This window comes from Zingiber officinale, chromosome 1A, assembly GCF_018446385.1.
Source record: "Zingiber officinale cultivar Zhangliang chromosome 1A, Zo_v1.1, whole genome shotgun sequence".
NCBI classification, from domain to species: Eukaryota; Viridiplantae; Streptophyta; class Magnoliopsida; order Zingiberales; family Zingiberaceae; genus Zingiber; species Zingiber officinale.
In genome coordinates this window covers 56,946,715-56,972,185 of record NC_055987.1, presented here as the reverse complement: position 1 = coordinate 56,972,185, position 25,471 = coordinate 56,946,715, and the positions used below count along the sequence as shown (strand labels likewise).

At 36.1% G+C, this 25,471-nt stretch overlaps 1 protein-coding gene across 9 annotated transcripts; it reads left to right on the top strand.

The window, feature by feature from the left end:
• The first annotated feature begins 434 nt into the window (after positions 1-434).
• Positions 435-5,130, top strand: LOC122025093. 9 transcript variants are annotated; one of them, XM_042583855.1, is made up of 6 exons: positions 435-778; positions 1,449-1,595; positions 1,893-1,960; positions 2,023-3,768; positions 4,004-4,157; positions 4,262-5,130. In XM_042583855.1, the coding sequence occupies exons 1-6, from the start codon at positions 727-729 to the stop codon at positions 4,927-4,929; spliced, it is 2,835 nt and encodes a 944-aa protein (XP_042439789.1). In that variant the 5' UTR covers positions 435-726; the 3' UTR covers positions 4,930-5,130. The 9 variants fall into 9 exon arrangements, with proteins under 9 accessions (XP_042439789.1, XP_042439795.1, XP_042439807.1 ...); XM_042583861.1 differs by having other exon boundaries at positions 436-778; positions 4,265-5,130; XM_042583873.1 differs by having other exon boundaries at positions 437-686.
• Positions 5,131-25,471: the final 20,341 nt, after the last annotated feature.

Here is a 25,471-nt window from a genome sequence, read left to right as displayed (position 1 = left end):
ATTATAATGATGATTTTAAAAATTAGCACCAAAATAATTTTTTATTTTATTTTTATTAATAAAATTTGGTCTCTTTATTACTGTTATTTTATTAGTTTTATTATTTTACAATTAAATATTAAAAATAAATTTTTATTAATCTTCCTTTATATTTTTTTATTTAAAAAAAACATTTAAAATAGATAAATTTAGAGGATTATATTTGAGTTCAATTTAAGTATATAAGAGAGAAAAGAAAATGAGGACAAATGTTTACCGATGAATAAAAAAGAAATGTTTCCGTTTCTAATAATAATAATAATAATAATAATAATAACTCTATAATTAATTCCAAAAAAGATATTTTCTTTATTTAAATTTTTAGATTTGAATGGCAAATAGACACAATAAACTCCAAAATTAACGAATCATTCCTTGTTTGTTGCCCTCACCGACCTGCCTGCTGTCTCGATCCGGTGCACGATAAAAGCAAAGCCAAGTCACTTCTTCCCCAACTTATCTCTGGCTCTCTCTCTCTCTCTCTCTCTCTCTCTCTCGCCCACTTCACGCGGCGGCGGAGGCGGCCGGATTTTACCTCGTAGCGGCGGCGAAAGGCGACGAGGAGGGAATATGGACCCCCTTTTATGATCCCCTGGCTTTGTTCTCGATCTGCGTTTCCCCTTTGCATTTGGATCTGGATTCCTTGTGTGAGCACGCAGTACTCACCTTCTAGCTTTTCCCACTCGGATGTGGAAAGTTGGGGCCCAGTATATCGCTGCCTGCAGGAATGCTGCATTCCGTGTGGGTCGTTTTGACCTTCAGTTCTGCTTTCTGGGCTTAAAGTTTGAGAATTTCGCCAAGCTTTTTCTCCCTTCCTCTGGGTTGCTGGAATAGTGGGGGTGATTGATTGATGCGCACTGTTGAACCAGTTTTCTGTTCCGTTTATTCTTCGTCTCGCAGTTGTTGGAGGGATGATTTTTCGTGATTCTCCGTAATGTGTCGGTAAACGTTGGGTTCGGGTCGCTGTTCGAAGTGTGTTCGTAGCGATTCTCCTGGAATCCGTGCGCGATGCGTTTCCCTTGGAACTATGCTTGCCTTTTTTATTGCAACTTTTTCACAAGAAAACTACTTGACCGATAAAGTTCGGTACGATAATTTGGCCTTGTGTTTTTTCAGAAATCTTTATTGTTTCCCCCGTATTATATCATCCTCCAGGGTTGTGGCTCGATCAAGTTTTTGTTTTTGTTTTTGTTTTCCTAAGCGATGTCACTTCTTTGGCAACAAAGTTTTTGCAGAATCCTTGATTGTATCTACCTCACTGCCTTAAGTGCCTGCTTTTATTTCGTTCTTTCCGCTTTTTAGTTCCTTATTTTATTCTATTTTTTTCCTTTGTGGTCTTGCTGCCTGATGATTAGCTTTTAGTCTCAAGAAACAATCTTGCAAACTTTTCATATTTGTTTAATCCTCAGGAAACCCAATGAACGTCTTCCAGAGCTCGTGGGAGCTACAGAATCCGGAATCTTTTTCAGGATGCATGAGAAAGATGATTAGCATGCTTAACTTGAGCGCCGGCATGGCCAGATCCAGACTTCTTACTGAGAGGCCACATCAAGCGTGTATGCAAGTTTGATCACAGTGCACTTGGGTTCTTTTCTCTGTCTAAGACTGTATGTTTATCCATAGATGTACATATTTGCTAAATTTATTAGCGACTCCTCCCTCGCGTCTTCTAAGGTGCTGTATGTGCTAAACTCACGATCATTCTTTCTTTCTTTTTGGATACGAGTACTTTGGGGATATCTATTTTGTTGGTTTCTAATTGTTTCTTCTGCGTTGAAAAATGAAAATACTGATACCATTATAGTTTCCAGCCTCTGGCTCTCATTAATATTGGATATATTCATTTCTTGCAGCTGCTAAAGGTGTTTCCAATGTGATAAAGAGGTCAATATATCCTGTCGCGGAGGATACGGGGAAACAAGTAAGCTTCTGCATTATGCAAAGATAATTACTTTGTATCAGTCTAATTTGTATATAATACAGAGAAGAAGTGAACAAAGGAGTCGCTTTCTCAACAAAATATCAGGCAGAACTCAGGTTAAAATGCTCATATCACAGGAAATGTGTGGTGATACAGGGTCTAGAGAGAAGCCACCAAGTGTGATTGCAAGATTAATGGGTCTTGATTCTATACCAGTGCAGAAATCAGAGACGAGCAGGGGTAAAGTAAAAGGCAATAGCAATGCTTTGACTGGTGAGTTAACACAATGCCAATGGCAGGAGGGAAACTATGTTGGAAAACCCAATGATGAGGATATAGATGCATATGAAGTAGAAACACCAAGAAAGGATATTTGGATTGAAGAGCAATCTCTGCAGAAGGTAAGAGTTGATGAGAATTCAAATCAAAGAAGAATGGTTCTTGTTCGGGAGAAGTTTCTAGAAGCCAAACGTTTGGCCACTGATGGTAAGCTTGTGGATTCTCAGGAATTCCAAGATGCAGTTGAGGTTCTGAACTCAAACAGAGATTTATTTATTAAATTTCTAGAAGAATCAAACTCAGTGCTCACAAAAAAAGTCTTGAAGCAACAGGATCTCTCTCTACCTTCTCAGACAACTCTTATAACTGTGCTGAAACCTTCCAATACCAGGGACAGTAAAGGAAACCAGCTCATTGAAAACCAGCTTTTATCTGATTCTAATGGAAGTATAGGAAAGAGAAATAGGCATTATTGGAGCACTGGTTCCTGTGAGCCAATGCAAGATGCTTTATCTCAAGGAACAAGAATAGTTGTTCTAAAGCCCATCCCAGGGAAACCCTTTGACACAAAGACCATACTTCCTAGCAATTTACCAATATTGCTAGATACACATAGCTCTAATGGAGATCTGATCATTTCTGATGAATTGGCAAATTCAAGAAAAGCACTTGAGGAAGTAAGTGAGGATGAGGAAGGAACCTTGTGTAGCAACACAAAATATGAAGCCTTGTCTTCCTCTGTTTTGTCAAATGGATACATTGGTGATGAGAGTTCATTCAATAGGTCAGATTGTGCGTATTTGGAAGATGAGATTGGCAGTAGAAGTCAGTCTGATGTTGCAACTTCAGCCATAGAGTGTTGGGATTACATCAATAAAATTGGTAGTCCACTGTCAACCTCATCCTCTAATCAAACATCACATTCTCCTGAATCATCAGTAATTATAGAAGCCAAGAAAGGGTTTTCAGAGAGGCTAGCTGCAGTAGAATCCAATGTTAATTTTCAAGAAGCAAGGCATTTGAAAACCAACAGCACCTTAGGGGAGATGTTTGCCATTCCTGAGTCAATGAAAGAAGGTAACAATGAAGACCTTCCTCATTCCACTGAATCATTTGACGCAGAAGATGCCTTGAATGCACCTTCAGGATTGCTGCCTTCATTTGGGATCAATGACAAACATCCTGAGGAAAATTCCCAGCAGAACTTGTTGAGATTTAAGCTTCTCCCAGTTTCTACTTTAGCTCATAGAATTCATGAGTTTAATGTTGGGACCTCTGGTTCCTCAATGACGAAACCCATTGTTCAAGCAGTGGTTCCCAAGTCAAATAACAGGAAATTATCATTCAAGGGTATGGTCTCAAGTTTTTTCTTCCCTAGAAGCAAAAGACCTAGCAGAGACAAACCTTCTAGAGCTGCGTCTGTTTCTGATGTTTTATCATCCTTCAATGATACTTTTGTACCACGGATTGACGGTGGTACTCCTAATGAATCATATGACAGATCAACTGAAATGTTGATGCTTCCAATGGTAATACATTTTTCCTCCTGTAATATATACAAATGTATTTCATAAAGCCTTTTCACTGTTGGTACTTAGCTGAGATACATTGAGAAAGACGGTATGTCCTTCCACTGTCGTATTCCATATCCTTAGTACACTTTGAATACACTCTGGCCTCACTTTTCTTTCTTATCTTCAATTTGTTAACCATTTACTAAATCATTTTATTTTACTTTTTAAATTGGATGTACTTGATTTGCAGGGTGTTTCCAAGGAAAAATCTGGAACATGTGGAATCCTTACTGAATACCAGGATAAGTCTGTCCATAATTCAGCTTCAGAAGACATGTTACTATATGATGCCTATGATAGTTTGTCTGAGTCTTCAGGACCGATGGCCGTTGCTGGATGCCCATGTGAGAATTATGTAACCAGTTATAATTCTTGTGATATATAATAGTGCCTCGTGCTAATTCTGGCTATGCTCATATGCTATCGCTAACCTGTCAATCTAATTCAGCAGCAGTGTCTAGGTCTCCACTAATCAAATCTGTTGTTCGCTCGTTATCACGTTGCACCTTTCACTTGGACTCGGAATCAACAAAATTGTCAAACCCTTTTATGGTCTTCATGAAGGCAGATGAAGAGTATGAACAATTTGCATTTCTCCAGAAACTGCTATCTTCCTCTGGAATCAACAACAATAACCAAATGGTTTATGGCGGGTGGTATTCGCTAGATTGTCCTTTGAATCCGTCTCTACTGTCTGAGTCCCTGCACATGGAAGACGGAGAAGATAAATGCCAAGAGATGTGCTCAAGCAAAAGGCTGTTGTTCGATTCCATAAACACGGCATTGTTGGACATCGGGCAGCTCGTATTATTTACCACCACCTATCCGTGGAACCAAGGACGGGTTCACGGACCTTGGAAAGACAGTAAAGGAGATGCCACAGTGGCGGAGCAAGTCTGGGCAATTGTTAAAAAAGGGTTAGCAGGTGACAAGTGGGTACCAAAGGATCCCTGCAGCGGTAGCAACATGGTAGATGGGTTGGTGAAGGAAGAGGTGGCAGGAAGGCAATGGGATGAAACAAGGTGGTTGGAAGTGTGTGAATTCAGCAAGGAGATTGGTGGGAAGGTGTTGGAGGAGTTGGTCGAAGAGTCTCTGTCTGAATTATCCCCTCATTGACCTATCCAGGGTATCTCGTTCCACATTTTCTTGTGTATTCTTTTCAGTGGCATCCACTATTGAAGGTTGCTATTCTCTTTGTCCTTGACAGGGTACTACTGTATTCCCTCAATCCAACCCGAACCCCAACCTGTAATGTGTGTGCATTATTTGATACTTGGTGCTAATTCATTAATTAGAGCTCTGTTTTTTTTTCTTCTATTATTGTTTTTTTTCTATTATGATATTTGGATGCGTATCGGATTAAAGTCATTAATCATTTGGAAAAGAGTAATAATAATACAATTACAGGTTGGATTGAAGGGGCAACTGTGGTATAATAATAATAATAATAATAATAGAGTCATTGTGAGAAAAAAAGATAAATATGTGACAAAAGATAAATATGTTCACTCTTAGTGTCTCCGTCAATTCGTTCCAAGATTAATACGAAGGAGGTAAATTATGGATGGTATTAATTTTTGAAATAATGACTAGTACATAAAGGAGAGATAAAGAGGTATTTATCTCAATTTTGTCGAGATTTGAATTTCAAGTCTTATTGTAACAACATCTCATGTGCTAGTTACTAGATTCATCCGAGAGGATAATAATAATAGAGTCATGTAGCAATTAAAGAAGACTTATCTGACAGTACTTAGTGACCCAAATTGAGGTGTTTAACAGTTATATAATGTAGCAATTAAAGAAGGCTGATCATTAAAGAAGGCTGATCTGACAGTACTTGGTGACCCAAATTGAGGTGTTTAACAGTTATATAATGTAGCAATTAAAGAAGGCTGATCATTAAAGAAGGCTGATCTGACAGTACTTGGTGGCCCAAATTGAGGTGTTTAACAGTTATATAATGTAGCAATTAAAGAAGGCTGATCATTAAAGAAGGCTGATCTGACAGTACTTGGTGGCCCAAATTGAGGTGTTTGATTAAAGAAAAGAGAGAATCTTGGATGACTCAGCGTGACATTTCTGGGGAAGAAAGAAGGCAAGGCGTCGAGAGTGAAGGAAAGGAGCCAAACCAGCGGCGGCATCAGATGAAATGAGGCCAGTGCTTTATTCATTATTTGATAGTTGGCTATCTGTAATTTTGTACCAGCCGCACGTGGGAGAATGATATGAGCTTTAAAGAACGCTGTATCTGTTTGGTTAAAAAGATGAGAGTTTTATTATAATAAAATAAATGATCAATTTCTTGATGTATATTATTAGAGAAAAAAATTTTCTCACCTCCTAATTGATTTGATGATGAATTATAAATTGATCTGTAATTTTTTTTATATATATAATCTTAGGAGAATTATGAGGAGTGTTTAAGATAAATATATAACTTAATTTTATATTTTATTATTATCTTTGGTTACCAAATCAATTATACATATTATTATTTTTTCCTTTTTAAACTTTACATTTTTTTATAATTTTATATTTTTTTAATATTTATTTTATCATTCCCCTACATATAGATATAGATATTATTCAAAAAAATGCAACTTTAGTTTTTAAAATAAAATATCATATATTTTTATTTAGTTTTTATAATTTAAAATAAAATTTTTGTTATAAAAACTTTAGGAGTATTTTTATCCTAAAGTGTAAATATTAAAGGATATTTTTTGTTAAAAAATTTTGTTAATCTAGAATCAAGAAAAACCTTATTTTTTCAAGAGTTTCTGATTTAGATTGTATAGTCTTTTTGTCTATATATCGGGCATGAATTATTACTTATAAATCATCGATTATCTAAATTAAATAAGATTTTTTTTAATACTCTTGAATGGGCCCAACCAAATGCACCCTTAAGATATTTGTTGATCCCTTACCTTATGATAATAAGGATTCATTATGGCTTCAATGTAGTTTTTTTAAATGTAGTTCTTTTGACTATTACAATGAATATGAAAATGGTGATACACAATTAGGATCGTACATTAATAAATTATTGTATGAATAAGCTTGATATTTAACTTGATAATAAAAAAGAGATATCGATGAATGAAATTTTTGTCAATATGAGATTTCGGAGAAAGATTTATTGTACACCTTTTTTGTTTTGTAAGAGATTATTGTTGGTGCAAGAAGCACCAGATGATCGAACTTGAGTTTTAATTATGTCAAAGGGTCCAAAGTTAAATTATCTTGTGATCTAATAAGGTTGATTGAGCTTGCAAGAAAGTCCTAAGTTGTCTTAGGCAAAAGTCCTAGTGGATTCTAGGCAGGTGGAAAACCCTATGGGGTGGTAACCCTAGGTTTTAGGGGGCGGTAACTCTAGGTGATGAAAAGTCCTAGCTGCGGTTAGACAGGTGAAAAATCCTAGGGGTGATAACCCTATTGTTGGATTGTAGACGTTCGATAGAGGGGGGGGGTGAATATCGAAAAAAAAATATTGAGAATATGCAGCGGAAAATAATAAAGCGAATGAAAGAGCGACACAAGTAGTTTTACTTGGTTCGGAGCCTGTGTTGACTCATACTCTAAGGCTCGCACACAAGGGTGCTTTCGATGGGCAATTTACTAACAATTCGGAATAATTGTTTACAAATGAAGTACAAGAATGCTAATAAAAAGAAATAATACTGACAAAAAAAGGAATTAAAGAAACAACGCTTTGTCAGAATATCTTCACGACGTCGCAGGAGCACAAAAGAGCGAATCGTGAGTTTTTGTTCTGACTCTAGCCTTGACCCTCCTTATATAGGAGGTTCGGGGTGCCTGAAACCTCCAGGGTGCCCTGAATATAACGTAGCCGAGCCAACCAGGGTGCTCCGCGTGGCGAGATGACGTTGTGGATAAAAGTTTACCTCCGGGCGCTCGGACCCTCATTTCCAGCTGAATCCTTCCTGCAAGAAAACGTTAGTCTAGAGACAAATATAAGATATATCCTGCAACACAGATTATTAGCACAGTTTAAAATTAAGCAGAATATTAATTAGATTCTGTCTCTCCAAGATCGGAATCTAGTCAGGATCTCGACTTAGAGTTCCGAAATGGTTCTAAGTTGGATCGACGCCTAAGTTCCCTTCCCGGGAATGCGTCCTCACAATCACTCCCCTTCAGTGACTTACCTTCACTTACCCGACAGACGTCCGGTCAGCCCTTCGACCCGTCTGAGCTTCGTGCCAACTATCCGGTCAGCCCGTCGACCTAGCTGGACTTCGTGTCAAACGTCTGGTCAGCCCATCGACCCATTTGGACTTCATGCCAGCTATCTAGTCAGCCCGTCAACCTAGCTGGGCTTCATGCCAGACATTAGGTCAGCCTGCCGACCTGTCTGGACTTCTTCTGCACACTTGATCAAAGTGTTTAGAACATAAATGAAACTAACTTAATTTACTTTGTCATTTATCAAAACTTGAGTTAGACCATTAGTGCTAACCACACCAACAATCTCCCCCTTTTTGATGCAATGACAACCTTGTTAAGTTAGTGAAAGATATGCAAGTAAAACAAACATTTTGGTTTTTAAGTTAGTCTTGATTTGGTATTTTGTTGTTTTAACTAACTTAACCACCTAACCCTCCCCCTTTGACATTCATCAAAAAAAAAATAAGCATAGAACAAATGATAATTTAAAATGCAAGGAAGTCTATAAATGTAAGTCAGATCGACTTGGGGGAGTTTAAATTAAAAACATAGAAATCTTTTGAAAATTTTATTTTAAGCTTTATCTTTTATATTTTTGTTTAAAATAGTCAACTTTAGAACGATAACTTAGGAAAGATAGCTTTGCAAAAAATTTTAAAGTAATTTTTCAAAGATAAACTTTGCAAAATTAATCAAAATTTCAAAATAAAAAAAAGTTTTTCAAGTTTAACTTAGTTTTTAAAGTTGAAAAATCCAATTTTGTTTTAAAACTAAGTAGAATATAATTTTCAAAACGAAGTATGAAAAATCTAAATTGCAAAATGAGTAAAGTCTATTTTTCAAAATTAAGCTTGTAAAATCAAATTTTCATACCTAAGTTTGTAAGTTCCAAATTTCAAAACTAATTTTATTAAATTTTCAAAATATGTTTGAAACACTTTTCAAACACTAAGTGAATAAAATTAATTTTCAAAATTAAGTTAGATCCAAATTTTCAAAACTAAGTTACATGTAATTTTCAAAACTAATTTTGTAAAATTTAATTTTCAAAATAGGTTTGCAAACTTAAAAAGAATTTCAACCATAAATTTATAAAGTCTAATTTCCAAGTATAAGTTTATTAGAACCAACTTCAAAAAAACCAAGTTTAGAAAGTCCAATTTTCAAAACTAAGTAAAATATAATTTTCAAAATCAATTTTCAAAACTAAGTTGGATCCAATTCTTAAAAAAAACTTAGTTTTATAAGTGTTAGTTTTCAAATATAGGTATATCAAATTATATTTGCAAAAATAAGTTAGATTTTTCAAACACATTGAAAAATTTTTAAGAAAATATTTTCCAAAAACTAATTTCAAAATAAATGAAAAATAAGTATGAAAATAATTAATCCTCCCCCTGAACCTGATATATTAAGTAAATATACTTGAACCTCCCCTTAATTTGATACTTCCTTAATTTATTATTCTTCCTTTATCTTTTACTAAATTTATTACTCCCCTTGAATTTATTACTCCCCCTTAATTTAACATTAAGGTTTGAGTATGTTAAATTTTGCAACCTTAACACATTTTTGTACCTAAGTGTTTTAGGGGATTTAGTAACACTTATATTATTTATATAATTATTTTTATATCTTGGTATAATTATTCATTTAAGTTTGATTAATCAAAAAAAATTATTGACTTTAGATTTAGGTGTAATAAGTTAAACTTTAGTTTAATGTTAAATAAGATAAGTTGTTATTAATTAATCATTATCAATAACTTATTAATTAAATTTTACTTAATTCAATAATTTAATACTTATTAAAATAATTTAAATTTTGTATGAATTGATGTAAAGTGTTAGTTATAATTTAACTTTCCATTTACTTCCTTTCAAGTAAGATTAACTTAGTTTAAAGTTAGTAGTAATTTGAAGTTAATTTTATTCGAGTTATTAATGCTAAGGTTCAATTTGAGTCAATCTTTAATTATGATAAATTAGAGAAAGTTAAGATTTTGATTAACGTTGAAATTAAGATTGATTGAATCAAATTAATGTTTAATTAGTTTTTTAATGTAAGGTCATATCTAATTTAAAGTACATTAGAGTACAGTTAATTTTTTAAGTTTAAAATTTTAATTATTTGTTAATAATTCCATTAAGATTTATATTTAGATTTAATTTATCTTATTTTAATTTAATTTGAGTTTTAATTTTAATTTAACTTATTTGAGTTACAACTTTAAGTTTACTTCAAATGCTTTTTAAGTTAAAATAATTTTTAAATTAAAATGATTTTTCAGATAATAGTTTTTAAATTTTAAAATAAATTTTTAATTTAATTTTTAAAAATACATTTTTAAAAAAAAATTTGGTTAATTTTTAAAATAAATTTTTGAGTTATTTTTCAAAATAATTTTCAAAATATATTTTAAAATATTTTTTATTTTAAAAGGATTTTATAATAATTTAAAGGAATTAAAATGATATTAAAATAATTTTTAAAAGGATTTTTAAATAATTTTTAAAAGGATTTTGAAAATGATTTTTAAATAATTTTTTTAAAAAAAATTAAAAGATTTTAAAATTTTTTTTTAAAAATACTTTTAAAATGATTTTTAAAAGAATTTTTAAAAGTATTTGTTAAATGTTTTTTAAATAATTTTTAAAACAATTATTAAAGGATTTTTACATAATTTTTAAAAGAATTTTAAAATGGATTTTTAAAATGATTTTAAAATATTTTTTCAATAATTTTTAAATAATTTGTAAAAGAATTTTTTAAATAATTTTAAAAAGGATTTTAAATAATTTTTAAAAGAATCGTAAAAAGGATTTTTAAAATGATTTTTAAATAATATTTGAATAATTTTTAGAAGTATTTTTTAAAATAATTTTAAAGAATTTTCAAAATAATTTTTAAAAGAATTTTTAAAAGAAATTTACATAGGATTAATAAAAGAATTTTTAAAAGAAGTTTTAAAAGAATTTTTAAATAAGTTTTAATAGAATTATTAAAAGTATTTTTAAAATGATTTTTAAATAATTTTTAATACAATTTTTAAAGGATTTTTACATAATTTTTAAAAGAATTTTAAAATGGATTTTAAAATGATTTTTAAATATTTTATCAATAATTTTTAAATAATTTGTAAAATAATTTTTTAAATAATTTTTAAAAGGATTTTAAATAATTTTTAAAAGAATCTTAAAAAGGATTTTTAAAATGATTTTTAAATAATTTTTGAATAATTTTTAGAAGTATTTTTTAAAATAATTTTAAAGAATTTTCAAAATAATTTTTAAAAGAAATTTTAAAAGAAATTTTCATAGATTAATAAAAGAATTTTTAAAAGAAGTTTTAAAAGAATTTTTAAATAAGTTTTAATAGAATTATTAAAAGTATTTTTAAAATGATTTTTAAATAATTTTTAAATAATTTTTAAATAGATTTTTAAAAGAATTTTTAATAGAATTTTTCAATGGATTTTCAAAATGATTTTTAAAATAATCATTAAGGAATTTTTAAACGTATTTTTAAAATGATTTTTTTTTTAAAAAAAAATTAACAGTATTTTTAGATTTCTTTTTAAAGAATTTTTAAAAGGATTTCTGAAACTATTTTTTAAAGAATTTTTAAAAGATTTTTAAAATAATATTTAAAGAGTTTTAAATTGATTTTTAAAGAATTTGTAAGATAATTTTTTAAAGAAATTTTAAAATGAATTTTTAAAATGGAGTTTAAAGAATTTTAAAATAAATTTTTAAAGAATTTTGAAATGAATTTTTTTTAAAATAATTTTAAAATGGATTTTAAAATAAATTTTAAAATGAATTTTTAAATAATCTTAAATGAATTTTAAAATGATTTTTATAATTAATTTTTAATAAATTTTGAAAGAATTTAAAAATGTTTTTTTAAAGGATTTTTAAAAATAATTTTCAAAATTTTTTTTTAAATAATTTTTAAAATGATTTTTTAAAGTTTTTAAAATAATATTTAAAAGCATTTTAAAAATGATTTTAAATTTTTTAAAAAAATAAATTTTGAAATGTTTTTTAAAGTTTTTTAAAATAATTTTTAAAATGATTTTTAAAAACAATTTTTAAAAGAGTTTTAAAAATGATTTTTAAAAGTTTTTTAAAATGATTTTTAAAAGTTTTTTAAAATGATTTTTAAAAGTTTTTTAAAATGATTTTTAAAAGTTTTTTTTAAATGATTTTTGAAAGTTTTTTTTAAATAATAATTTTTAAAATGATTTTTAAAAGTTTCTTTTTTTAAAAGTCTTTTTAAACTCATTTTAAATGTTTTTTTTAAAATAATTTTTAAAAGAGTTTTTAAAATGATTTTTGAAAGTTATTTTTTAAAATAATTTTGAAAAGTGTGTTTAAAATGATTTTTAAAAGTTTTGTAAAATGATTTTTAATTGCTTTTTTTTAAATAATTTTTAAAATGATTTTTAAAAGTTTTTTAAAATAATTTTTAAATTTTTTTTAAAAATAATTTTTAAAATGATTTTTAATTTTCTTTTTTAAAAATAATTTTTAAAAGAGTTTTTAAACTGATTTTTAATTATTTTTAAAAAATAATTTTAAAAGTGTTTTAAAATGATTTTTAAATGTTTTTAATTTAAAAATATAATCTTTAAATTAAAAAGATTTTTAAAATAACTATTTTTTTTAAAAAAAATTAATATTGCTTTTAAGTTAATGAGTTTTTTTTTAAATTTAGTTTTTTGTTTAATTTTAATTTTAATTTTAATCAAATTTAATATTAATTTAATTTAATTTAATTTTAATTTAATTTAGTTAATTTCAATTTTAATTTAATTTAATTAATTTTATTTTAATTTTAATTTAATTTAATTTAATTAATTTTAATTGAATTTAGTTAGTTTTAATTTAATTTAGTTAATTTTAATTTAATTAATTTTAAATCCTTAGTCATCGCACCCAATCTAAATTTTCAATTAGGGAAACTTATAATTTTGTGAGATGAGTTAAATTCAATTTTTAGGGTTTGGTTTAACTTTGTGTTAGATTAATGTTTAATTTTGGGCTCAACAAACATGCATTCTTTGGATAAACTTCTGGGCTATGATAAGTCACCTGGACATCATTAGAGTAACCATGCTTTTGAGGTTTTCCAAATAGTCCTATCCACTGAACTCAATACAAAACCTTGGTCTAACTAGTTACGATCCATAAGGGGTAGCTTCAGTTAGTTCCACTTAGCCAAATACACCAAGTCGAAGTCATATCTTCCTAGACATGCATAGACTAAGCGTCCCTAACTTACTATCATCCAAAACTTCACCAGTACCATATGTCAAGTTAAATTTTGTCTCTTTTTATTTAATCCTAATTACCCTGCGGGGTATGTTACTTTTGGTTACCCTGTCGGGTAGATTATTTTTAGTTACCCTGTCGGGTAGATTATTTTTGAATGTGCCAACTAGTTTGGAGCCTCTCCCTAAATTATTGATTTCCTTTTTATATTTTTATTTAATTTGTAATTTAAATTTAAATTTTTAATTTTGAATTAATTAGATGAGTCAAATTGTCCTTCTTTAAAAGAGTGTATTTAAAGTTTAAATTTTCATTCAATTTTAATTTTATTAAGTTAATTGAATTATCTTTCTTTAATAGCTTATTTTTAAAGTTTAAGCTTTTATTCATTTTTAAATTTGAATTAATTAAATTGTTTGAATTATATTTCTTTAAAGGTTTATCTTTTATGTAAAGACCCAACCTCCCTACTACTCTCTAGAGGTGGACGCTACTTAACTACTGACTCTACTTAACCGGTATGATCGAAACCACGAGGAGTCCTTACCGAAAACTTTCGGCAGAGTCTCTCCTATACCGATAACCATAAACTGAGATACAAACATAGTATACATCAGCCACAGGTGACTGGAACATATAACAAACTCTCACGCAGTTAAATGAGTGTCAAACACCAAAATAACTACTTATTAAACAAAACTCATCTCAGCATGCAATCTAAAACAAGGATGAACTCAAATGATATAGAGTATAAAATACAATCTCAAATGACATGAACTATAAAGTACAATCTCAAATGTTTACAGTCCACTAAAACACGGAAAACTTAATAATGTCCCAAGTCTCTTCCATAGTCCTGGCATCACATACCATCCACGCCACCTTGTCGCCTTCCTTTGCTAAATCTTTTCCTTTCCTTTATCTGCAGTAAGAGGAAATGCAATATATAAGCAAAATGCTTAGTAAACGCTATCTAACTTATAAAAATCTCGATATGCATGTACATATATCTATAACATGAACTAACTGAATGCTTACTGAAGACTACTTATGTTCATCCAATAGTAAAGGAATCAAACAGGTTGAAATGCTAAACATGTAAAGCCACTCATGCTCTTCTAATAGCAAAGAACAGTAAGCTAATCTAAATAACATGTTAGCATAAAAGAAAACTAAACTTGCTGATTTAAAACAAAATGAAACTTATTTCATTTCTTCTAAACTTATTCTTTTATTCCACTTGTTTAAAACTTATACTTTTATACTTATGTGAAACTTATTTTACTTGTTCAAAAGCTTATATTTATAATACTTCAAAATAGTAATCAACTTCTCTTGGGCCCAGGCGTAGTACCAAAGCACGCTCCCTAATAGAGACTGGGGTAGCGAGCCACCAGTTCTATGAGGGTAAAGACCTCGGTCTTACCAGGGCCAAGATCTCGAAATTGGTCACCTGGATTTGTTTAACGACAATCTCGGAAGTCGGGTACTAGCCTCTTCAAAGTAAAATATCTTATTTACTTCTTAATTACTTCTTCTTTAAATGACTTGACATTTTAATAAGCACCTTGTGTGCAAAAATCTCTAAAGTCTTGACTTTGGGATCTACTTAAGGCCTTGGCCTTTTTCTTTCTTTTCTTTATCTTTCTTATACTGGTTAATACTTCTAAAAGAATGCTTCTTTAAAAAGAAATTGAAATGTTTAAGCAAATTCTAATTTTGAAATGCTTAAACCAAAAATCTGCCTACTATGCTATTAAAATTCTACATATTAAGCTTAACAAAAATCTGTTCTAAGATTGGAGTTCTGCATGCAACACTTATCAAAATCTGCAAGCAATACTTATGAAAGTCTGCATATCATACAAGCTTAAACTAAATCTAAAACTTGTTGGATTTAAAACCTATACTGCATGCTTCGAATTAAAAGAACTCAACTAGCTGACTCTAAACATATGTGAAGCTTGCTGGAATAAACGGTAGCAAGGAAACATATCTAAACCTCACGTTAGAAATCAAATCTATATTCTAGAATGAGTGTGACAAGAAAATATATTTAAACCTCATGCTAGAATAAATAACCTCAAATCTGTATACTTGAATGAAAGTAGCATATCTAAACCTCAAATCTGTATACTTGAATGAATGTAGTAAAGAAGCATATCTAGACCTCATGCTCAGATTCAACAAAAAGAAATTCTGAAACTGAACTATACTACTCGACCAATGGGTCAAAACTGCTATGCTAAACAATTCAAGATATGAAATGCTAGACAACTCAAAAAAAAAACTGCAATGCTAGAATAAATCAAAATCTAAAATGCTAACCAATCAAAAACTGAAATTCTATCTACCAGGCTTGAAGAAATCCAAATCACATGCTTAATCTATACCATTTACTTCCTTCCTTTGTGATTCATGGCAAGGAAAACAAAATTCCAGATATCATAAGAACGCCAAAGCTTCATTGTTTTAAGCCTTAAACACCAACAATCACTGCTAAACAATGGAAAAAGGGAACACAAACTCACAGCTACCTCAAGCATGCTACTGCCGAACTAAAAAAAAAAAGAACAAATCTCAGAATTACACTTAAATCCCTACTATCTTCATCTTTACAATATATCGTGAAGTTTATATAAGTTTACATACTTTCCTTATTGTTTACAACTTTAAAATCAGTTCTATCTCTTCCCTAGAACATCTTCAAGTAAAAACATCCCCATTGATCATGTTCTATCAAAGAATTGAGTTGACTGTGCTTCCTCAAATCAAAAACATCAAACAACTTTCTTTGAATAGATAACCTTTAACACACTTCTAAATATATGGCACTCACAACAAACCTTTGAATTCGTAGCTACAATTTACACATGCTTAACTAATAGCAGATGGGAACTACTCATGCTCACAAACGGCAACGCAAAGAGGGACTGCTCATGCTCGCAACAGCAAAGTAAAATTAACCAGCAAAGGAAAATTATCACTTGAAAACCTAAATTCGAATCTGTTCTTCATGCTTAAACTGAACTAATCCTTCTCTTCTTTCTTCAGGGTTCACGGCAGCAAGCAAAACCAAGAATCTTCACGGAAAAACTCAAAAAACAAGGAAACACCAGAGCAAATTCGGAACTACTCTTACCACAGGTGAGTTGCAACTTACCATGATTCTTGGATTCAAACCGAAGGAGAAGAAGACTTCTAGGGTTCGGAGAAGTGAAGATCTCGGCCACTTCCTCACCTCTATGTGCTCTCCTCGACGGGATGATCTTAACGATGTAAATGGCTCTCGGAAAACCCCTCAACCGGCCGCCGGAGTAGCCCTAGCTCCTGCTTCGGATTTCGCCCGAGAAGAGAAACGTCGTCGGGAGAGAAGAGAAGAGGAATTAGGTTTTAGGTCACGGGAAACTGAGCCCTAAGTTCTCTTCTTATAACCTTAATATTCTGTTAACTATCTTAAATAAATTTGCTACCCTTTTCTAAACAGAACCACCCGCGTGAACACTTGGTCAGCCGCGCGTTACTTAAGGCTTGGCTCGCGGGTTCAAATCTCGGCTGCAACCCTTTTCTTCCTATTATTTCCTGTTATTAACTTCTACTACTTAAATACATTTCATGCTTCTTTTAATCAGCAACGCCTGCTTGGGCTCCTGGTCAGTCGAGACAACAAAAGGCTTTGCTTAGCCGGAGGTCTCCGGTTCGAACCTCGGCTAAATTTCTTTATTTTTTTGCAACTTCTTTTGTTTAGTAAAAATACCAAACGACCTCCAAAAATTACATAAAAATACTCTAAAAATTTCTAAAAATCTCTAGAATATTTCTAAAGTATTTCTAAAATTTTTAACCACTATTAGAACTCCAAATGAGGAAATTTGGGTCGTTATATTTTTTCCTTTTATTAATTGTTAATTTTGAATTTTCTAGATTATCTTTGTTTAATATGTTATCTTTAACATTTAATTTTAAGTTTGTTAAATTTAGTTTTGATTTTATCCTTGTATTTTCAAGGTAGGATCTCCTGGACCACTTTTTGTGGTCCAGGGGATGTGTCACTCCCATTTGCGGCCGGATCACGACCGCGATCAGGTCGCAAATGGTTGCGATCTCTTCCTGGGTTCACCATCCCCACTGGGTTATAATTTTTGTTCGGAGCGGGCGACTGGAGCTCGCTCGAAGTATATCCTCGCTCGGCGCCGAGCAATCTGGCCACTTATCCACCACCGGAGGTCTTCAGGCGGGCTCCGACCATCCGCTCCGAACAAAAACTATAACCTGATGGGGACGGTGAACCCTAGAAGGGATCACAACCATTTACGACCAGATCACGATCGTGATTCGGCCGTAAATGGAAGTGGCACATCCCCTGGACCACAAAAAAGTGGTCCAGGAGATCTGTGCTCTGTATTTTCTGCCTTTTAAGTTGATATGATTAGTGGAATTTATTGTTGGAGGATCGGTGGCCGGCTTGAAGGGGGGTTGGATAGACGGCATGTAAAATACTGGAAAAATGACGAATATTAATAAGGGAATTTTCCAGAATTTTTGGATATTTTTCGGGAATTTTTCGGAGCTCGTATGGACGAGTTAGCGGGGACCGGAACGGGGCCCAGAAAAGTCTATTTGGGCTATCCGATTTAAGTGAGGAATTGTTCCTTTAATAAATTCTTTTATTAAATATTTCTTATTTCTTTTTTTCTCTCTTATATCGCCGAATTCCTTAAGCCCGACCCGCACCTCATCTCTTCCCCGACGCCGCCGACTACTCCAAGCCCTAACCGCTGCCCTCTCCGCCGCCGAAGCCTTCACCCCTCGGTGCCCTAGCCACCCGACGCCGAGCCACTGCCGTCGGCGACGCACAGAGCAGGGCCGGTCAGCTTCCTCCTTTCTCCCAAGTCCGATTTCTCTGTGCCCTTCTTCCTCTCTGCCGCGTCTTGGCACAGCGCCGATCGCCTCTCCCTCCGCCCGGAGCAGCGCTGCCGCCGGCCTTCCTCAGCCCTAGAGCTTTCCCTCCGATCGTCGAGCAGAGCTTCTGCCCTAGCCGAGCGCCTTCGATTACTGCCGCCGGCACCTCTTTCATTCCGAGCAGTGCAGATTTGATCTAGGGCTCGAGTTCGGTGGCACATCTCTCCCCTTTTGTCAATTCAGTCACGTACGTTTACTGTGATAGTGCTGAATTGGGATTACCGGTGGCCGGATTTGGAGGTAGATTTTCCTTGTATATTTGGATTTAGTAGTAGGGTGTTATCCTTGCTAAATCTGCCAACCAAACTGAGTTGTGCAGGGATATCGTCACTTCCGGCCAGATTCGAGGAAAAACTGTAGCTTGTTGCTGGAATCAATACTGTCCCACTGTTTCTTGGTGAGTTTTGGATAGAAGTAAGAGCATTGTTATTAGAATAAATATAGATTACATGGTTAGGTATCAAGTTCATGTATTAATCTGACACAATTTGATTGTAGATAATTGGAGATACCTAATCCATTGTAGTTGTGGAAAGGGTTAGGGTTAGTGAGTTAACTCTAATTGAATAATGAAATTATGATTTGGTTTAGTTAATGAAGGCATGATAGAATTAACTAAATTAAATATGGACACAGGACTTTGACGCGAGACGAGTATCTCGGAGTCAGGATTTGGACCATTTTATCGGAGGCGGGTACTTTTGACTTTTGTTGTCTTTGATATGCTTAGTAATGGAATTAACATGTTTCATTAATTATGGTTCTTATCTATTCCGGTTAATCACTACCCAAATCTTGGTATATGTTTGATTGATTGATTTATTTTGCATTCCATGTATGTACCTGATTCCACATGCTCATGGGTAGTGATATAACCATATTTTTACCATGTCAGGACCTAGGTTGGATACCTTATATGATCAGATACCTTGATATGATTCATTTGCTTTGGTGCACATTATGATATGTCCAGAGATTGGTTTAGTATATTACTATGTTTAGTGACATGCACCATTCGCATGATTGCATGCTGAGTGATTGATTGCTCCATTATTGTCGAGCACATTGCCAGTTTCATCACTGTTCGGTGCTCCGTTGTGACGCCCATGGGTAGCGTGACACAGCGTGGTAGCACGTCAGTTTGACTCTTCCGGTGCTCCGTTGATCCGCTCAGGGGTAGTGTGACGCAACGTGTAGCACGTTAGAGATTCCTCCCCGTCATAGCGTACCGGGAGATGAGAGCATTGCGCTCCCCCATTTATGATTTGGGGTAGGAGTACGTATGTACTCCGACAGCATCCCGTCCACTCGGTCACTCATCAGGAGCAGTGACGACAGAGTGCACGGTTGTCACAGCCCTACCCACTCGGTCTCACCATTTGAGTGTGAGATGACTGACTGGCGTCAGGGGTGACCAGGACGCATCATTAGCATCATATGCATTGATGCATTTATATTCTTATGATTGTGTTTGCTGCATTTGGTTGCTGCATTTTGGTTGGATGCATACTTTTGACCTGCATACAGGATTATTGACACTTTCGGTTTGACGACCCTTTTGTCAGGATAGGAGTTCCAGTCGCTAGTCCCCACAGCACGTAGTGCTAGTCCTCTGCTGGGTTGAGTTGTTATTTTATTTTAGTTTTTTTTTATTCTCTATCAGACTTTGTTTTAGTCTTGTTTTGGATTTTTCATATGGATATTGTATGGAATCCTTTCGTTTGATGGACCTTTGATATGATTTGGATTTTATTCTACTATATGCCTGCCTGGACGGCAGAAGAGGTGGGTTCGTCGGTTTTGAGCTTTACGAGTGTAGTGGAGTAGGGTGGATTTCGAGTCAGAGTTTTATTGTTTTGTTTACTATTTTATTAACTGCGTGGTTGTGGCAGCCAGAGGCTGAATACTTATATAAACTGCGTGGTGATTGATTTTATTTACTGTTTTTATTCCAGCCGCCTGTGGCTGAGGTATTTATGTATGTAGAAAGTTTCAGATTGTCCGTCGTACAGGGGAGATGCTGCCGAAATTTCTTCGGACAGGGACTCCTCTGGGGCGTGACAATTTAGTGGTATCAGAGCACAGTTATACGATCTTTTGTTTCGTATTTTGGATTTTCGGGATTTATCTGATACCAATTTATTGGTATCAGAGCAGGTTATGGATACCTGCTTTTGGTTTCTGGAGATTTATCGGATACCGGTTGTTGGTATTCTGGATATTTGGGTTAGCCAGGTTTGCGAGTCAAACTTGGCATTATCGGATTTTCGATATGGTTATGTTTCGGATTTCTGTTTCGGATTTATTTGGATTTCCGACGATATGTACGTTCGGAATTTTGAGGTCAAATTGGGGACTGGACAGCGACGGAACATCTCCAGACAGCAAATAGGTATGTTGTTATTTTATGTTGGTTATATTGGTATTGATATCTGTAATTTAATTTAACAGATATGAGACGATCTACTCGTATTGCTGCGAGACGTGGTGCTGGACGACCACGTGCGAGGACCACGGGATCTCTGGATATACCAGAGATGCCCACTGTTAGTGAGCCTGTCAGTCAGGGACAGACTCAGGATGCAGCGGGAGCATCGGGCTCTCAAATCCCGATAGCTCCTGTAGAGATACCTACTTTGGACACACCGACGGTATCCACTCCTACCTTATTTACAGTACCATCAGGGGTACCATTGGTGTACCCGACATTTGCTCCCGCGCAGCCTACGACGTATTCAGTGTCACCACCACTTGGATCTACGGTGTATCCTATACCAGTGGCACCTGTGCCCCCAGTGCCTACAGTAGCAGCTGCTGCACCACATGCGGTACCTTTTCCTACCGTACCTCCAGTTGCCACCACTTTTATTCCCCAGGCAGTACCACCGACGGCCTATGCTCCGGTATATACAGCAGCACCGGGAGTTCTTCCTCCGGTTTATTCCGCGGTACCACCTGTAGTATCAGCTCCAGTGTTTCCATCAGTTCCTGCAGCCGTCCCGACACAGATCACCGATATCACTGCACGAGCTAGGATTCCAGATTGGCCGAGTCGATGAAGACTCGTTTCACTCTTTTCCGCGGAGATCTCGATCCGAGTATGGCTTTGTCGTGGATAGAGACTATGGAGCAGACTTTCTTTTATATGGCTTGCTCCGAGTGGGAGAAAGCAGTCGGCCGCCTATCATTTACGGATGAAGCAAATGCCCGTGGATTTCTCGTTTCTATTATTGGTGAGCGAACGTCACATGGACCAGTTCGAGAGGCTTTTGAGAGCCGCTTTTCCACCGTCCCTATCGATGGCTCACGATGTGATTTTATGAGTCCGAGGCGTAATAATCGCCTCCGTGACCGAGTATAATATCGAATTCCTCCTTGGCTCTTTTGTCCGAGTTAGTCATGGGAGGACGTAACTCGCATGATGCGCTTTATTCAGGATTGGATGGTTATCTGCATGTACAGCTTGCCGGATTAGGGATTACATCTTACTCGATGCATTGAATCGAGCTTTGATGATAGAGTTAGCTCGGCAGACAGCATATCCGGACAGGAAAAGAAAGCATACGGGTCGACTTGAGGTGTCCAGCAGACACAGCGACAGCCTCAGAGCATCCTGACGGTCGTGGTACTGGGCGCCGTAGGCCTCGAAATCAGGGCGGTCTTCTTCAGACGTTCCCGGTTTTCTCAGCAGAACCGGCAACCACCTTCCGGTGATACTCGGTGTTTCCGATGTGGTTCCAGAGACCACATCACTTCAGCCTGCACTCTGGAACAGTCAGTTTGTTTTATTACAAACTGCCTGGGCACCAGAGCCGAGATTGTCAGCTGAAGGCTCAGCACACGGCTTCCGGAGGGTCAGAGCAGAGGGGACAGTCTAGTCAGTCAGTGTCTCGACGAGGAGGGCGGAGATTCACACCCTCACAGCGTCAGCAGGGAGCAGCTCCCTCCGCAGCAGCATTTGGCATGCTTGGACAGGAGTACTCCAGTGCTTCTGTAGCACCCCAGAGTTATGCACCAGGACCTTATTATCCGACTCAGGGGCAGTATCAGACTCAGTCCCAGCCAGCTGCACAGTATCAGTCACCATCCTCTCAGTCTTCTCTGGCTCATTATCCAGCACCGCTGGCAGCGTTACCTCCTCCTCCTCCGCCAGAGACTGGACGAGTTCATGCTATTACCAGAGAGGATGCTCAGCGGGCCGACGGATCCGTTTTCCGCGGTACGATTTTCATTTATGCATTTACTGCTGATATTTTGATTGATACTGGTAGTTCGCATTCTTTTATATCCCGTACCTTTATGCGGGAGATTGGTAGATTACCTACTGTTAGGTTGCGGCGATTGACTGTCTCTTTACCGTCCGGTGATACTTTAGACGTCACCCAGGAGATCAGAGGTTGCCCGTTAGACTTTGGCAACATGGTACTTACGGTAGATCTTCTAGTATTGGAGATGGTCGAGTTTGATATCATTCTTGGCATGGATTGGCTGTCAATATATCATGCTACCGTTGATTGCCAGACGAGGGTGGTCACCTTCCAGCCTCCGAACCAACCCTCGTGGAGTTTCACTGGCATCAGAGACGACGGTATCTCGATTATTTCGGCGATTCAGGCGCAGAAGTTGCTGTCTCACGGCTGTCATGGTTTTCTGTTATCGTTGATCAGTACTGAGGACAGTAGTAGTTCGCAGCTCTCCGACGTTCCTGTTGTCCGGGAGTACCCAGATGTATTTCCAGAGGAGCTGCCAGGTTTGCCTCCCAGAAGGCCAGTGGAGTTCGCTATTGAGCTGATTCCGGGAACCCCGTCGACATCAAAAGCTCCGTATCGTATGGCACCAAAAGAGTTGAACGAGCTGAAGGTTCAACTCCAGGAGCTTTTAGACCGGGGATTTATTCGCCCTAGTGTTTCACCATGGGGTTCTCCGGCTATTTGTCAAGAAGAAAGACGGCACCATGAGGTTATGTATTGACTACGGGCGTAGTGACCATCGAAATAAATATCCATTACCACGGATCGAGGATTTGTTTGATCACCGTAGGTACTTCTGTATTCTAAGATTGATCGCGATCCGATATCATCACCGAGAGTCGAGATTCGATATCCGAAGATGCCTTCCGCATCGTATACCATTATGAGTTTTGGTAATGCCATTTGGCTTACCAATGCTCCAATGTTTATGGATTTGATGAACCGCATCTTTCTGGAGTATCCGGATCGGTTTGTTATCGCTTTCATTGATGACATATTGGTCTACTCGCCCGAGGAGGAGCATGCACAGCATCTTCGCACAGCCTTGGAGATTCTTCGACGACATCACCTGACGCGAAGTTCAGCAAGTGTGCATTCGGCTATCCTCGTTGGGTTTTTGGGACACGTGGTTTCTAGCAGAGGTATTTCATTGATCCTCGAAGATCGAGGTCACACCGTTGGGAGCACCAAGTCGCTCAGAGATCCGCAGCTCGGGATTACCGGATATTACCGACGCTTTGTTGAGGGTTTCTCGCGTATTGCTATGCCACACGCCTTACCCGGAAAGGCGTGAAATTCATATGGTCCGAGGATTGCGAGACCAGCTTCGAGAAGCGGAGATTAGTGTCGGCTCCAGTTTTGGTTTTATCTTCTGGAGAGGATAGATTTGTACTCTACACCGACGCTTCTCTACAGGGTTTGGGTGCTGTTCTGATGCAGCACGGCAGAGTAGTCTCTTATGCTTCTCGTCAGCTGAAGGAGCATGAGAAGAACTACCCAGTTCATGACCTGGAGTTAGCCGCCATCATATATGCTTTGAAGATTTGGCGTCATCATCTGTATGACATTACATTTGAGATTCTCACTGATCATAAGAGTCTCAAATACAATTTTACTGAGAAGGAGCTTAATCTCCAACAGAGGAGATGGATGGAGTTCCTGAAGGACTACGATTGTACCATTAGCTACCACCCGGGGAAAGCTAATGTGGTTGCAGATGCACTCAGCAGGAAGTCCAGAGGGACTTTGGCTTGCCACCGGACTTCAGTCACGGACTTGATTCAGAGTTTCTCGGAGTTAGATCTTGAGGAGCAGGGACCGACAGAGCAGGGTATTCTTGTTACCATGGTTGCTCAGTCGTCGATCAGGACGAGGATCCGAGAGGCACAGGCCAGTGATCAGCATTTGCAGTTTATTAGCAGTCAGATAGCTTCCGGGCAGCAGACCGAGTTTACACGAGACGAGGAGGGTATTATATTCTTCCGAGGCAGATTATGCGTACCTCAGTCTCATCCGGTCTTACAGGAGCTATTACAGGAGGCACACCGTTCTCGATTTGCGATCCATCCAGGCGGGACCCGTATGTATCGAGACTTGAGGCGTTCCTATTGGTGGAACGGCATGAAGAAAGACATCGCGGATTTCGTAGCTAGGTGTCTTGTTTGTCAGCAGGTGAAGGCTGAGCACCAGAGACCTGCAGGATTACTTCAGCGGATTCCTATTCCTGAGTGGAAGTGGGATCACATTACCATGGACTTTGTGGTAGGGTTGCCGAGGACACGACGAGGCCATGACGCGATTTGGGTAATCGTTGATCGATTAACCAAATCCGCGCACTTCTTAGCGATTCGGAGGACTGATCCCCTGGATCGATTGGCAGATCTGTATTGCCGAGAGATTATCAGATTACATGGTGTTCCATTGAGTATCATTTCGGATAGAGATCCACGGTTTACGTCTCGTTTCTGGCAGAGTCTGCAGCAGGCCTTGGGCACACAGCTCCGTTTCAGTACAGCTTTCCACAGACAGATGGACAGTCAGAGCGGACCATTCAGACTTTAGAGGACTTGCTGAGGTCATGTGTTATGGATTTCGGAGGCAGTTGGGAGGACCATCTGCCATTAGTAGAGTTTGCCTACAACAACAGCTTCCATTCGGCTATCCAGATGGCACCGTTCGAGGCGTTGTATGGTAGACCTTGTCGGACACCCGTCCTTTGGGATGAGGTTGGAGAGGCTCAGTTGTTGGGACCTCATAGAGTTCAGCAGGATGCAGAGTTGGTCCGTACTATCAGACGGAGGATGTCAGAGGCGCAGGACCGCCAGAAGAGTTATGCTGATCGGAGACGCAGACCACTAGAGTTCTCTGTTGGCGACCATGTATTTCTACGAGTTTCACCCACGAAAGGGGTGAAGAGATTTGGCCTCAGAGGTAAGCTAGCTCCGCGGTACATTGGTCCCTTCGAGATCTTGGAGA

Bases quoted from the DNA above. Each gene is read 5' to 3' on its own strand.
- LOC122025093 (XM_042583855.1), top strand. From the start codon at position 727: ATGTGGAAAGTTGGGGCCCAGTATATCGCTGCCTGCAGGAATGCTGCA. The intron at 779-1,448 runs GTGTGGGTCGTT...TTTAATCCTCAG, and splicing joins CTGCAGGAATGCTGCATTCC to GAAACCCAATGAACGTCTTC. The intron at 4,158-4,261 runs GTGAGAATTATG...AATCTAATTCAG, and splicing joins GGCCGTTGCTGGATGCCCAT to CAGCAGTGTCTAGGTCTCCA.